At 35.6% G+C, this 16,140-nt stretch overlaps 1 protein-coding gene across 1 annotated transcript in view; it reads left to right on the plus strand.

Annotated features, from left to right (window-relative positions):
* The window catches only part of LOC143026676 (organic cation transporter protein-like), an 87,199-nt gene that overhangs the window by 46,561 nt on the left and 24,498 nt on the right, over positions 1-16,140 (plus strand). Inside the window, exon 11 of the mRNA XM_076187474.1 lies at positions 6,171-6,355. Within this exon, the coding sequence (XP_076043589.1) occupies positions 6,171-6,355 (185 nt within the window). The remainder of the gene's footprint in view (positions 1-6,170; positions 6,356-16,140) is intronic.

The following is a 16,140-nucleotide window of genomic DNA, read 5'->3' on the forward strand; positions in this document are numbered from 1 at the left end:
ATAAGTATTGTCGTCATCTAAGAGCTCTAACATTTTACTGATATAGTCCTCTTTTGATAAGATCACGATACCACCTCCTTTATCTGCATTGGTGATTACTATGTCTTTGTCTAAGCCTAGATTTATTAAAGCTTTCTTGAATCTTTTGGGGATGACGCATTCGTTTTTAATGGCTAACGCTTGGTAACATGTAACAATCCCCTGTTTGAATCCTTTTTCAATATCGCTGTCACTCCATCTATAGTTTCTCTTAATAAAATCTGTGAATCCCCTTGTGGTAATACCAGTGTCGAATTTAAGTCCTAGCGATAGAGCTTGAATTTCAGTATTCGATAATCTCCTATCTGAAAGATTTGTTATTATTTCACACCTTCCAATTTTATTCCAATCGCTGTTGTCACATAGACTGTTTAATTTTCGCTCTAGTCTTTCATTTTGTGATGTCTTTTCTTTTTCTAATTTATAAGTTAGGTGTGATGGTAATTGCACTCCAAATCTGCAAGTACATTTATGAGTCGGTGGGCATATGTCTGATGGGCAAATGTCCGGTGACCAAATATCCGGTGTCGGTGTTCCGTTCTTATGGACCTGTTTCCATATTGGTAGTTTCACTTTATCACGTAATGTTTCTTGGCGAATCGTCAAGAGGATTAGAAAAAAGAATTTATGAACATAAAAACGACATAAAAGCACATAGGACATCTAATTCTTTAGTAGTTCATGCGGAAAAATTCGATCATTTACCAAACTGGAGAGAAGCTGAAGTGCTACATAAAGGTTTTGATAAATTCACTAGAAGAATTGTTGAATCAGCATATATTTCTACTAATAATTCATCGAATCATCGAGGAGGGTTTATCAATTTAGCTAAAGAAACTAGTATTTTAATTCTAAAACACGCCACAAAAACGACCTTTCCCAAGTGTCCGAAAAGATAATTAGATTTAGTACATAAACTTCAATTGCAGTTCTACATACACTCTCTGAAGAAGTTCTACGCGAACGAAACGTTAGAGTGTTTAGGGTTCCGAGCCTTCCCCTGTGTTTATGTTCTCCATCATCCAAATAATTTGTCTAAAATACTTATCAATATATATATGTATATATGTATGTATATGAATATACATGTATTTATGTATATATATATATATATACTGTACATATATATATATATACACATATTATGTATATATAATATATATATATATATATATATATATATATTATACACACACACATGCACACACACACACACACACACACACTTCAACGAACGGACGGCTTAGAGGACGTTCTGAAGAAAAGTGAAGTTTCGTGGATCCCAAAGCAAAGGAAGTGCCTATTGTATTTACAGGGTGGGGGGAATTTGCTAGTGGGGTAGTGGGAAAGTAGGGAAAGAAGAGAAGGGGAGGGATTGCTGAGGGAAATGGAAGGAAATGAGGAAGGAGAAGACTTGGCCCAGGCAGACAAACGAAATGTAAACACCAAAAAACGGCCCCCCGACCAGCTGAGTGACGACGAAATGTCTAATAAAAATGTAAAGATTAGAAGTATAGATAAGAGCAATACAGTAGAAAGTGATGAGAATATTTTCCAGGGATTTAAAGAGGGTGGGGGGGACACAACCCCCCCCCCCGACTGACAAGACTAGAAGAGAAGTTCGATAAGATGATCGAGGACTGGGAGCGTAGGTTCGGTCATGTTAACAACATTGTACAGAGAGTTGAAAAATTGGAAGAACTAAAAAAGGAGAACAAAAACTTAACCAAGGAAATAGACGACCTAAAAAGACAGTTAAAAGAAGTAAAAAAGGAGAATGAAGAGTTAAAGATGAATAATAAAGAAAACAGAGAGGGATGGAAGACAATTTAAGAAAACAGTAAAGTTGCATTTACTGACATAATCAAACAGCAAATGAGAGAACAAACTGAAGACTCAGTTATTAAAGTGATGAGACAGAAGGAGAATATAGTAAGAGACTTAGCTGATAAAAAGAAATGTATAATTATATTAGGAATGGAAGAGAAACATAACCCAGATAGAACCTCAAGAACCAATGAGGAAAATGAAAAAGTAAGCAGTTTACCAATTATTAGTTCAGGAAGATGAACCAGAAATTATGAAGGAAATTGAGGGAAAATTCAGGCTCGGAAAGTATAGTACAGATAAGACCAGACCAATTAACCCATTAAACTCCGATGACAAGATGTCTTGTCATTTGGTCAAATAAAACAAAAAATCATAAAACACCAAAATGTTTGATCAAACACCAGAAAAATATGACGTCAATCCTCACTTCGCTCGCAGCGAAGCGAGGACTGATGTCATATTTTTCTGGTGTTTGATCAAACATTTTGGTGTTTTATGATTTTTTGTTTTATTTGACCAAATGACAAGACATCTTGTCATCGGAGTTGAATGGGTTAAGATTAAATTCAGGTCACAAACGACGGCAGAGAATATCTTATCCAAAACAGGGAAACTAGCAACAAGTGAACAATATAAAAAGGTATGGATAAAAAGGGAAATGAATAAAGAGGAAAGAGAGGAAGAAAGGCAGAAAAGTCTTGAAGCTAAGAAAAAAAAACGAGAGCAGAACGGAGTCAGAAAAAGAGAGATTCTATTGGAGAGTAGTGAATATGAAACTAAGGCGGTTCGACATACAAGAGAAAAACAAAAGGGAAACAGAGAACACAATGGAAGTGGCAGAAAACTAAGAGTGTCTTACACAAATATAGATGGATTAATAACAGGATTGAATGAGCTGAATGATTATTTGAAGGAAAAAAGAACCGGACATAATGGGAATTGTAGAAACAAAATTAAAAGGCCCACTACCACCCAACAGTGTAGGACATGATGCATATAATTATTGGATTAAAAACAGAGAGAAAAAGCAAGGGGGTGGAGTTATGTTCCTGACTAAGATGGATATAAACGTGAGGGGTGTCATATTTGGAAAGAATACAGTAGAGATGATTATGATAGAAGTGGAAGACAGAGATAAGAAGAGCAGAAAGTTTGTGATAAATTATGTGCCTCGGAAAACAGCCTCATGGGAGGAGAATGAACATAAAAGTATGTTAGAGGACACAAAGATAACATTAAATAAAATAATGGAAGATGGAGGAAGAATAGTTATGATGGGCGACTTTAATTGCAAAGAAATCTGCTGGGAAAAAATGACAGTAAAGGGTGGAGACGGCTCATGGGGAAACGCTCTACTTGAGATGATTACTGACCATACAATGACACAATGGATACAGGAGAACACTAGGTATAGAAATGAAGAAGAACCGTCGAGACTAGACTTAATAATTACATCTGAACCTAGAATAGTGGACAAGATTGAATATAAAACACCAATAAGTAAAAGTGACCACATATTGATTGAACTGGAACTTAATGAAGAAAAATATATGAAAAGAAATGAACAATATAGAAAAGGAAGAATGATGTATGAAAAAACAAACTTTGATAAAATAAGAGAATTCTTTCAACAAGAAAACTGGGAAGAAATATACAAAGAAGAAACAACAATGGAAGAGAAATGGAATATTTTGACAAAAATTTACAAAAAAGGAGTGGAAAAGTATGTCCCAAGACAAAAACAAGAAAAAGAATATGTAAAATGCTGGTACAACAAAAGCTGTAGGGAGTTAAAAGACAAAAGAGACAAAGCCTGGACCAGATGGAAAAAAGACAGACCTGAAAAATGGAAAATACATACCTGTTATAGAAATGAATATGTACAAACGTGCAGAGAGGAAAAGAGAAAATATGAAAAAGATATCATAGAAAAGTGTAAAGATCAACCAAAACTATTCTACAGATTTGTAAACAATAAACTGAAAAACAAACAAGACTTGGAGAAATTAAGACAAGAGGGAGTTGAATACACTGAGGAAATGGAAATGGCGGAAATTATGAACAAACATTTTAAATCAGTGTTTGCAAGGGAGAACATACAACCTGAAGAGATCGAATGGAAAGAGAAAGTCCCCCCTATGGAAGAAATAGAAGTAACAAAGAATGAAATATTGACACACTTGAGTAATCTTGATGTCAGAAAATCGCATGGACCAGATGAAATAGCAAACTGGATTTTGAAAGAATGCAGGAATGAACTGGTAGACAAAATACATAGCATACTAAACAGTTCCTTGAAAGAAGGAAAAGTTCCAGAAGATTGGAAAAAAGCAAATATAGTACCTATATATAAAGGAGGAAATAAAGAAGAACCTACCAACTATAGACCAGTCTCTCTAACAAGTACAATAGCAACAATTTGTGAAAGAATTATCAAAAGTAGATGGGTAAAATATTTAGAAAAAAAAAAAAAGTGTTAAATCCAAGGCAATTTGGATTCAGACAAGGACGATCATGCGTCACCAATTTAATATGTTTCTATTCAAGGCTAATAGATATAATACAAGAAAGAGATGGATGGGCGGACTGTGCATTTCTAGACCTAAAGAAAGCTTTTGACAAAGTACCACATAAGAAGTTGCTTAAGAAATTAGAAACTGATGGAGGAATACAGGGCAAACTACTAAATTGGATGAAAGACTTTTTGCAAGAAAGAAAAATGAGAGTAGTGATAAGAAACCAACACTCAAAATGGGATGAAGTAATAAGCGGTGTTCCGCAGGGAACAGTTCTGGCCCCAATAATGTTTGCTATATATATTAATGATATGTATGAAGGAATTGAAAGCTATATGAGCTTCTTTGCAGATGATACAAAACTACTGAAAAGAGTGAAAACTGAAGAAGATTGTGAATCACTACAGAGAGATCTAAATAAAGAACAGGAATGGAGTAGGAAGTGGGAGATGGAGTTCAATACAAAAAAGTGTAGTATAATGGAATTTGGAAAAAAGCAAAAACAGAATAACAGGAGCATATAAATTGGGAGAAGAAGGAATAAAAAAAGTAGAAAATGAGAAGGACCTGGGAGTCATTGTTATGAATAATATGTCACCTGAGAAACATATAAATAAGATTTTTGGAGAAACTTATAATTTAATAAGAACAATCAAAGTTGCATTTACATACCTGGATGAAGAAATGGTGAAGAAAATCCTAATCACCCTGATAAGACCAAGATTGGAATATGCAGCAACGATATGGTCACCAAGTACAAAAAAATGTATAAGAAAACTTGAAAAAATACAAAGAGCAATTACAAAATTGGCACCAACACTCTCAAAACTATCATATGAAGAGAGACTAGAAAAACTTGAACTACAGACACTAGAGCAAAGAAGAGAGAGAGGAGATTTGATAGCTATTTACAGAATCATGAAAGGCATAGAAATTACTGATAGAGAGAATCTGATAAAATGGGGTGACAGAAATACAAGACACGGAAAGAAAATAAAAAAAGACAGCTATAGAAGAGATTTGAAAAAGAACAGCTTTCCTCACAGAGTAATAGACAGTTGGAACAAGTTAGATGAGAAAGTGGTGTGTGCAAAAACAATACATGAATTTAAAAATAGTTTAGATAAAATGAGATATGAAGACGGGACACCACGAGCATAGCTCCCCTTCCCGTAAAATACAACTAGGTAAATACAACTTGGTAAATACACACACACACACACTGATAAAATGGGATGACAGAAATACAAGAGGACATGGAAAGAAAATAAAAAAAGACAGCTATAGAAGAGATGTGAAAAAGAACAGCTTTCCTCACAGAGTAATAGACAGTTGGAACAAGTTAGATGAGAAAGTGGTGTGTGCAAAAACAATACATGAATTTAAAAATAGTTTAGATAAAATGAGATATGAAGACGGGACCCCACGAGCATAGCTCCCCTTCCCGTAAAATACAACTAGGTAAATACAACTAGGTAAATACACACACACACACACACACACACACACATATATATATATATATATATATATATATATATATATATATGTGTATATGTATATACTTTTTTATGAGATTAAATCCTTTTCTTGTTTTAGATTTGGCATTGTTTCTGTTCACCTTCGGTGTTTGCGAATTTCTGCCTGAAGGGCATCTCCTCTCACCAAAGTAGGCTCTTTCATTTCAAGGGTACATCCAGTTCATCATTGAACAATGAATTCACCTTTGAGGAAGTCATTCATAAACTAAATAAAACCCTCTATTTTCTGTTTAATATCTTGCAGATGTCAGTTGGTTGATCATCACCCTGGCCTTGGTGGGAAAGCTGTGTATCACAAGTGTAGCGCAGATACTCTTCCTATACTTCACAGAACTCTTCCCGACTGAATGCCGCATGCGAGGAATTGGCACTGCCATGCTTATCTCCAGTGCGTCCAACCTCTTCGTCCCATACCTCACCGACTCTCTGGTCAGTCACACCCTGTAGAAATAAATGCACAGGGTATATTGCAAGTCAAGCACCACAGGAGAAAAAAAATTGTATTGGTCGCCATAACTCATACAGATAATTAGATGGATGTCTCATGCCTTATGCACTTTTCTTGGATCATCATTGTATAGCTACATCACCTAAACCATAACATGATGATGCATAATAATTTTTTTTCCTATGATGCATGATTTGGATGACACTGTAATAATGGCATATGATACCTTGAATTTTAATTTTAGAAACCTGCAGTTTACTATAGTTCATTCCATGCTCTTGTTTTTGGAGGAGAGTATGCCACTGCAATGGTTCAATTTTCATCCCCTTCACTTGTAATTCTTATAGTCATTATATTGGCTATTCTTTCTCCCATTTTCACTTTTTCCACCTTCATGCCTCTTCCAACTTAATCTATATCCTTGACTTGGGCTGTGTCACTTTCTAAGCTGTTCCAAATATTTATGCATCTATTTAGAAAAATATTTCTTCACATGCTTTAGACATGTGGTCATTCTTAATTTGTTCCCATGACTTCTTAAAGCCCCATCATCCTTAATCAAGAAATCTCTTCTGTCAATGCAATCTACCCTTTAGTGACCTGAAAACTGTACTGTAATAATATCACTTCTTTCTCTTCAATCTTTCAAGGTTGGAAGACCCAGTGCTTTTAGTCTTTCCTTATATGCTATATCTGACAGGCTAGGGATCAGTTTGGTTGTTGCCCTTTGTGTGTGTAATTCACCATGGTCACCATGGTCTTAGATCACATGTTGAATTCGTGATCAACAGCTACTACCCTCCCGGATGAGAGCTCAGAGCTCATATATGACCGATCTATGGGTAATGCTATGATCACACACACACACAGACACACACACGCACACACATAGACACACACACACACACACACTTCAACGAACGGACGGCTTAGACGACGTTCTGAAGAAAAGTGAAATTTCGTGGATCCCGAAGCAAAGGAAGTACCTATTGTATTTACAGGGTGGGGGGGGGATTGCTCGTGGTGTAGGGGAAAGTGAGGAAAAAGGAGAAGGGGAGGGATTACTGAGGGAAATGGAAGGAAATGAGGAAGGTGAGGACTTGGCCCAGGCAGGCAGACGAAATCTAAACAAACGAGGTCCGGACCAATTTAGCGACGACGAAATGTCTAACAAAAATGTAAAGATTAAAAGTATAGATAAGAGCAATACAGTAGAAGGTGATGAGAATATTTTCCAGGGATTTAAAGAGGGTGGGGGGGACACAACCCCCCCCCCCCCGATTAACAAGACTAGAAGAGAAGCTCGATAAGATGATGGAGCACTGGGAGCTTAGGTTCGGTCACGTTAACAACATTGTGCAGAGGGTTGAAAAATTGGAATAACTAGAGAAGGCGAACAAAAACTTAACTAAGGAAATTGAAGAATTAAAAAAACAGTTAAAAGAAGTAAAAGAGGAGAATAAAGTCATAAAGGAGAATAATAAGGACAACAAGGAGGGTTGGAAAAAAATCCAAGAAAAAAGCAAAGTTGCATTTACTGACATAATCAAACAGCAAATGAAAGAACAAACTGAAGACTCAGTTATTAAAGTGATGAGACAGAAGGAGAATATAGTAAGAGACTTAGCAGATAGAAAGAAATGTATAATTATATTAGGAATGGAAGAGAAACATAACCCAGATAGAACCACAAGAATCAAGGAGGAAAATGAAAAAGTAAGAAATTTACTAGAATTAGTTCAGGAAGATGAGCCAGAAATAATGAAACAAATCGAAGAGAAATTCAGGCTCGGGAAATATAGTACAAACAAGACCAGACCAATTAAGCATAAATTCAGGTCACAAACAACGGCAGGGAATATCTTATCCAAAACAGGGAAACTAGCAACAAGTGAACAATATAAAAAGGTATGGATAAAAAGGGAAATGAACTGAACATGAAATGAACAAAGTTGCATTCACTGACATAATCAGACAGCAAATGAATGAACAAACTGAAAACTCAGTTATTAAAGTGATGAGACAGAAGGAGAATATAGTAAGAGACTTAGCAGACAAAAAGAAATGTATAATTATATTAGGAATGGAAGAGAAACATAACCCAGATAGAACCACAAGAATCAAAGAGGAAAATGAAAAAGTAAGAAATTTACTAGAATTAGTTCAGGAAGATGAACCAGAAATAATGAAACAAATCGAAGAGAAATTCAGGCTAGGGAAATATAGTACAGACAAGACCAGACCAATCAAGATTAAATTCAGGTCACAAACTACGGCTGAGAATATCTTATCCAAAACAGGGAAACTAGCAACAAGTGAACAATATAAAAAGGTGTGGATAAAAAGGGAAATGAATAAAGAGGAAAGAGAGGAAGAAAAACAGAAAAGACTTGAAGCAAAGGAAAAAAACGAGATAAGAACGGAGTCAGAAAAAGAGAGATTCTATTGGAGAGTAGTGAATATGAAACTAAAGAAAGTCGACATACAAGAGAAAAACAAAAGGGAAACAGAGAACACAATGGAAGTGGCAGAAAACTAAGAGTGTCTTACACAAATATAGATGGATTAATAACAGGATTGAATGAACTGAATGATTATTTGAAAGAAAAAGAACCAGACATAATGGGAATTGTAGAAACAAAATTAAAAGGTCCACTACCACCCAACAGTGTAGGACATGATGCATATAATTATTGGATTAGAAACAGAGTGAAAAAGGAAGGGGGTGGAGTTATGTTCCTGACTAAGAAGGATATAAACGTGAAGGGTGTCACATATGGAAAGAATACAGTAGAGATGATAATGATGGAAGTAGAAGACAGAGATAAGAAGAACAGAAAGTTTGTGATAAATTATGTGCCCCCAAAAACAGCCTCATGGGAAGAGAGTGAACATAAAAGTATGTTAGAGGACACAAAGATAACATTAAACAAGATAATGGAAGAGGGAGGAAAAATAGTTATGATGGGCGACTTTAATTGCAAAGAAATCTGCTGGGAAGAAATGACAGTAAAGGGTGGAGACGGCTCATGGGGAAACGCTCTACTTGAGATGGTTACTGACCATACAATGACACAATGGATACAGGAGAACACTAGGTATAGAAATGAAGAAGAGCCATCGAAACTAGACCTAGTAATTACATCCGAACCTAGAATAGTGGACAAAATTGAATATAAAACACCAATAAGTAAAAGTGACCCCATATTGATTGAACTGGAACTTAATGTTTCTATTCAAGACTAATAGATATAATACAAGAAAGAGATGGATGGGCTGATTGTGCATTTCTAGACCTAAAAAAAGCTTTTGACAAAGTACCACATAAGAAGTTGCTTAAGAAATTAGAAACTGAAGGAGGAATACAGGGCAAACTGCTAAATTGGATGGAAGACTTTTTGCAAGAAAGAAAAATGAGAGTAGTGATAAGAGATCAACACTCAAAATGGGATGAAGTAATAAGCGGTGTTCCACAAGGAACAGTTCTGGCCCCAATAATGTTTGTTATATATATTAATGATATGGATGAAGAAATTGAAAAATATATGAGCTTCTTTGCAGATGATGCAAAACTATTGAAAAGAGTGAACACGGAAGAAGATTGTGAATCACTACAAAGAAAATGGAGTAGGAAGTGGGAGATGGAGTTCAATACAAAAAAATGTAGTATAATGGAATTTGGAAAAAGTAAAAACAGAATAACAGGATCATATAAATTGGGAGAAGAAGGAATAAAAAAGTAAAACATGCAAAGGACCTGGGAGTCATTATTATGAATAATATGTCACCTGAGAAACATATAAATAAGATTTTTGGAGAAACCTATAATTTAATAAGAACAATCAAAGTGGCATTTACATACCTGGATGAAGAAATGGTGAAGAAAATTCTAATCACTCTGATAAGACCAAGATTGGAATATGCAGCAACGATATGGTCACCAAGTGCAAAAAAATGCATAAAAAAAATTGAAAGAATACAAAGAGCAATTACAAAATTGGCACCAACACTCTCAAAACTATCATATGAAGAGAGACTAGAAAAACTTGAACTACAGACACTAGAGCAAAGAAGAGAGAGAGGAGATTTGATAGCTATTTACAGAATCATGAAAGGCATAGAAATTACTGATAGAGAGAATCTGATAAAATGGGATGACAGAAATACAAGAGGACATGGAAAGAAAATAAAAAAGGACAGCTATAGAAGAGACCTGAAAAAGAACAGCTTTCCTCACAGAGAAATAGACAGTTGGAACAAGTTAGATGAGAAAGTGGTGTGTGCAAAAACAATACATGAATTTAAAAATAGTTTAGATAAAATGAGATACGAAAACGGGACCCCACGAGCATAGCTCCCCTTCCCGTAAAATACAACTAGGTAAATAGGTAAATACACACACACACACACACACACACACAACACACACACACACACACACACACACACACACACACACACACACACACACACACACATACACACACACTTCAACGAACGGACGGCTTAGAGGACGTTCTGAAGAAAAAGTGAAATTTCCTGGATCCCAAAGCAAAGGAAGTACCTATTGTATTTACAGGGTGGGGGGAATTGCTCGTGGAGTAGTGGGAAAGTGAGGAAAAAGGAGAAGGGGAGGGATTACTGAGGAAAATGGAAGGAAATGAGGAAGGGGAGGACTTGACCCAGGCAGGCAGGCGTCATGTAAACAAAAGGGGTCCTGACCAGCTGAGTGATGATGAAAGGTCTAACAAAAATGTAAAGATTAGAAACATAGATATGAGTAGCACAGTGGAAGGTGAGAATAATAATTTCCATGAATTTAATGAGGGGGGGACAGATACCAACCTCCCCCAACTAGCAAGACTCGAAAAAAAACTTGAACAAATGACTGAACATTGGGAGAGGACTTGAAGGTGAGAATAATAATTTCCATGGATTTAATGAGGGGGGGGGGCGGATACCAACCTTCCCCAACTAGCAAGACTCGAAGAAAAACTTGAACAAATGACTGAACATTGGGAGAGTAGATTTGATAGAAATTCAAAAATGGCTGAAAGGGTTGAAAGATTAGAAACACTAGAGAAAGCAAACAATAACTTAACTAAGGAAGTAGAAAAACTAAAAAGACAGTTAAAAGAAGTAAAAGAGGAGAATGAAGAATTAAAGAGGAATAATAAATAAAACAAAGAGGCCATAGCTAAAGAAGCTATGAGTTGGAAGACAACCCAAGAAGACAATAAAGTGGCATTCACTGACATAATTAAACAGCAAATGAAAGAACAAACTGAAGACTCAATTATTAAAGTGATAAGGCAAAAGGAGAATATAGTAAGAGATGTAGCAGATAAAAAGAAATGTATAATTATATTAGGAATGGAAGAGAAACATAATCCAGATAGAGCCACAAGAATCAAGGAGGAAAATGAAAAAGTAAGCCGATTACTAGAATCAGTTCAGGAAGATGAGCCAGAAATAATGAAACAAATAGAAGAGAAATTCAGGCACGGGAAATATAGTACAGACAAGACCAGACCAATTAAGATTAAATTCAGGTCACAAACGACGGCAGAGAATATCTTATCCAAAACAGGGAAACTAGCAACAAGTGAACAATATAAAAAGGTATGGATAAAAAGGGAAATGAATAAAGAGGAAAGAGAGGAAGAAATAAGGAAAAGACATGAAGCTAAGAGAAAAAACGAGACCAGAACGGAGACAGAAAAACAAGAATTCTACTGGAGAGTAGTGAATATGAAATTGAAGAAATGGAGCATAACAGAGAGAAACACAAAAGAAACAGAGAATACAATGGAAATAACAAAGTTAAAAGTATCCTACACAAATATAGATGGATTAATAACAGGACTGAATGAACTGAACAAATATCTGAAAGAAAGAGATCCGGACATAATGGGAATTGTTGAAACAAAATTAAAAGGCCCACTACCACCCAACAGCATAGGACACAATACATATAATTATTGGATTAGAAACAGAAAGATAAAACAAGGGGGTGGAGTTATGTTCCTGACTAAGAAGGATATAAGCGTGAAGAATGTCACATATGGGAACAATACAGTAGAGATGATTATGATAGAAGTAGAAGATAGAGATAAGAAGAGCAGAAACTTTGTAATAAACTATGTGCCCCCAAAAACAGCCTCGTGGGAAGAGAATGAACATAAAAGCATGTTAGAAGACACAAGAGTAACACTAAACGAGATAATGGAAGATGGAGGAAGAATAGTTATGATGGGCGACTATAATTGCAAAGAAATATGCTGGGAAGAGATGACCGTAAAGGGTGGAGAAGACTCATGGGGAAGTGTTCTACTTGAGATGATTACTGACCACACAATGACACAATGGATCCAAGAGAACACTAGGTATAGAAATGAAGAAGAACCATCGAGACTAGACCTAATATTCACATCAGAACCTGAAATAGTGGAAAAGATAGAATACCAGGCACCAATAAGCAAAAGTGACCACATATTGATAGAACTAGAACTAAATGAGAAAAAATACATGAAAAGAAATGAACAATATAGAAAAGGAAGATTGATGTATGAAAAAGCAAATTTTGATAAATTAAGAGAATTCTTCCAAAATGAAAACTGGGAAAGAATACACAAAGAAGATACAACAGTAGAAGAGAAATGGAATATTTTGACAAAAATCTATAAAAAGGGAGTAGAAAAGTATGTCTCAAGACAAAAACAGGAAAAAGAATATATAAAGTGCTGGTACAATAAAAGTTGTAGGGAGATTAAAGACAAAAGAGACAAAGCTTGGGCTAAATGGAAGGAAAACAAAAGACCAGAAAAATGGAAAATATATACTTGTTATAGAAATGAATATGTACAAGCGTGCAGAGAGGAAAAGAGAAAACATGAAAAAGATGTCATAGAAAAATGTAAAGATCAACCAAAACTATTCTACAGATTTGTAAACAATAAACTGAAAAACAAACAAGATTTGGAGAAATTAAGACAAGGAGGAATTGAATACACAGAGGAAATTGAAATGGCGGAAATTATGAACAAACATTTTAAATCGGTGTTTACAAGGGAGAACATACAACCTGAAGAGATCGAATGGAAAGAGAAAGTCCCCCCTATGAAAGAAATAGAAGTAACAAAGAAGGAAATATTGAAACACTTGAGTAATCTTGATGTCAGAAAATCGCATGGACCAGATGAAATAGCAAACTGGATTTTGAAAGAATGCAGGAATGAACTGGCAGACATAATACATAGCATACTAAACAGTTCCTTGAAAGAAGGTAAAGTTCCAGAAGATTGGAAAAAAGCAAATATAGTACCTATATATAAAGGGGGAAATAAAGAAGACCCTATCAACTATAGGCCAGTCTCTCTAACAAGTACAATAGCAAAAACTTGTGAAAGAATTGTCAAAAATAGATGGGTAAAATATTTAGAAAAAAACAACGTGCTAAATCCAAGACAATTTGGATTCAGACAAGGACGATCATGCGTCACCAATTTAATATGTTTCTATTCAAGGCTAATAGATGTAATACAAGAAAGAGATGGATGGGCGGACTGTGCATTTCTAGACCTAAAAAAAGCTTTTGACAAAGTACCACATAAGAAGTTGCTTAAGAAATTAGAAACTGAAGGAGGAATAGAGGGCAAACTACTAGATTGGATGGAAGACTTTTTGCAAGAAAGAAAAATGAGAGTAATGATAAGAGACCAACACTCAAACTGGGATGAAGTAATAAGCGGTGTTCCACAAGGAACGGTTCTGGCCCCAATAATGTTTGCTATATATATATTAATGATATGGAGGAAGGAATTGAAAGCTATATGAGCTTCTTTGCAGATGATGCAAAACTATTGAAAAAAGTGAACACGGAAGAAGATTGTGAATCACTACAGAGATATCTAAACAAAGTACAGGAATGGAGTAGGAAGTGGGAGATGGAGTTCAATACAAAGAAGTGTAGTATAATGGAATTTGGAAAAAGTAAAAACAGAATAACAGGATCATATAAATTGGGAGAAGAAGGAATAAAAAAAGTAGAACATGAAAAGGACCTGGGAGTCATTGTTATGAATAATATGTTATCTGAGAAACATATAAATAAGATTTTTGGAGAAACCTATAATTTAATAAGAACAATCAAAGTTGCATTTACATATCTGGATGAAGAAATGGTGAAAAAAATTCTAATCACCCTGATAAGACCAAGATTGGAATATGCAGCAACAATATGGTCACCAAGTACAAAAAAATGTATAAAAAAAAATTGAAAGAATACAAAGAGCAATTACAAAATTGGCACCTACACTCACAAAACTATCATATGAAGAGAGACTAGAAAAACTTGAACTACAGACACTAGAGCAAAGAAGAGAGGAGATTTGATAACTATTTACAGAATCATGAAAGGCATAGAAATTACTGATAGAGAGAATCTGATAAAATAGGATGATAGAAATACAAGAGGACATGGAAAGAAAATAAAAAAGGACAGCTATAGAAGAGACCTGAAAAGTAATAGACAGTTGGAACAAAAACAATACATGAATTTAAAAATAGTTTAGATAAAATGAGATATGAAAACGGGACACCACGAGCATAGCTCCCCTTCCCGTAAAATACAACTAGGTAAATACAAACACACACACACACACACGCACACTTCAACGAACGGACGGCTTAGAGGATGTTCTGAAGAAAAAGTGAAATTTCGTGGATCCCAAAGCAAAGGAAGTACCTATTGTATTTACAGGGTGGAGGGAAATTGCTCGTGGTGTAGTGGGAAAGTGAAGAAAAACGAGAAGGGGAGGGATTACTGAGGAAAATGGAAGGGAATGAGGAAGGGGAGGACTTGACCCAGGCAGGCAGACGACATGTAAACAAAAGGGGTCCTGACCAGCTGAGTGACGATGAAAGGTCTAACAAAAATGTAAAGATTAGAAACATAGATATGAGTAGCACAGTGGAAGGTGAGAATAATAATTTCCATGGATTTAATGAGGGGGGGGGTGGATACCAACCTCCCCCAACTAGCAAGACTCGAAGAAAAACTTGAACAAATTACTGAACATTGGGAGAGTAGATTTGATAGAATTTCAAAAATGGCTGAAAGGGTTGAAAGATTAGAAACACTAGAGAAAGCAAACAATAACTTAACTAAGGAAGTAGAAAAACTAAAAAGACAGTTAAAAGAAGTAAAAGAGGAGAATGAAGAATTCTTCATTCTCCTCTTTTACTTCTTTTAACTGTCTTTTTAGTTTTTCTACTTCCTTAGTTAAGTTATTGTTTGCTTTCTCTAGTGTTTCTAATCTTTCAACCCTTTCAGCCATTTTTGAAATTCTATCAAATCTACTCTCCCAATGTTCAGTCATTTGTTCAAGTTTTTCTTCGAGTCTTGCTAGTTGGGGAAGGTTGGTATCCGCCCCCCCCCCCCTCATTAAATCCATGGAAATTATTATTCTCACCTTCAAGTCCTCTCCCAATGTTCAGTCATTTGTTCAAGTTTTTCTTCGAGTCTTGCTAGTTGGGGGAGGTTGGTATCTGTCCCCCCCTCATTAAATCCATGGAAATTATTATTCTCACCTTCCACTGTGCTACTCATATCTATGTTTCTAATCTTTACATTTTTGTTAGACCTTTCATCATCACTCAGCTGGTCAGGACCCCTTTTGTTTACATGACGCCTGCCTGCCTGGGTCAAGTCCTCCCCTTCCTCATTTCCTTCCATTTTCCTCAGTAATCCCTCCCCTTCTCCTTT

Source organism: Oratosquilla oratoria, chromosome 6 (genome assembly GCF_046742065.1).
Source record: "Oratosquilla oratoria isolate Oo_2021 chromosome 6, ASM4674206v1, whole genome shotgun sequence".
Classification (NCBI taxonomy): Eukaryota; Metazoa; Arthropoda; class Malacostraca; order Stomatopoda; family Squillidae; genus Oratosquilla; species Oratosquilla oratoria.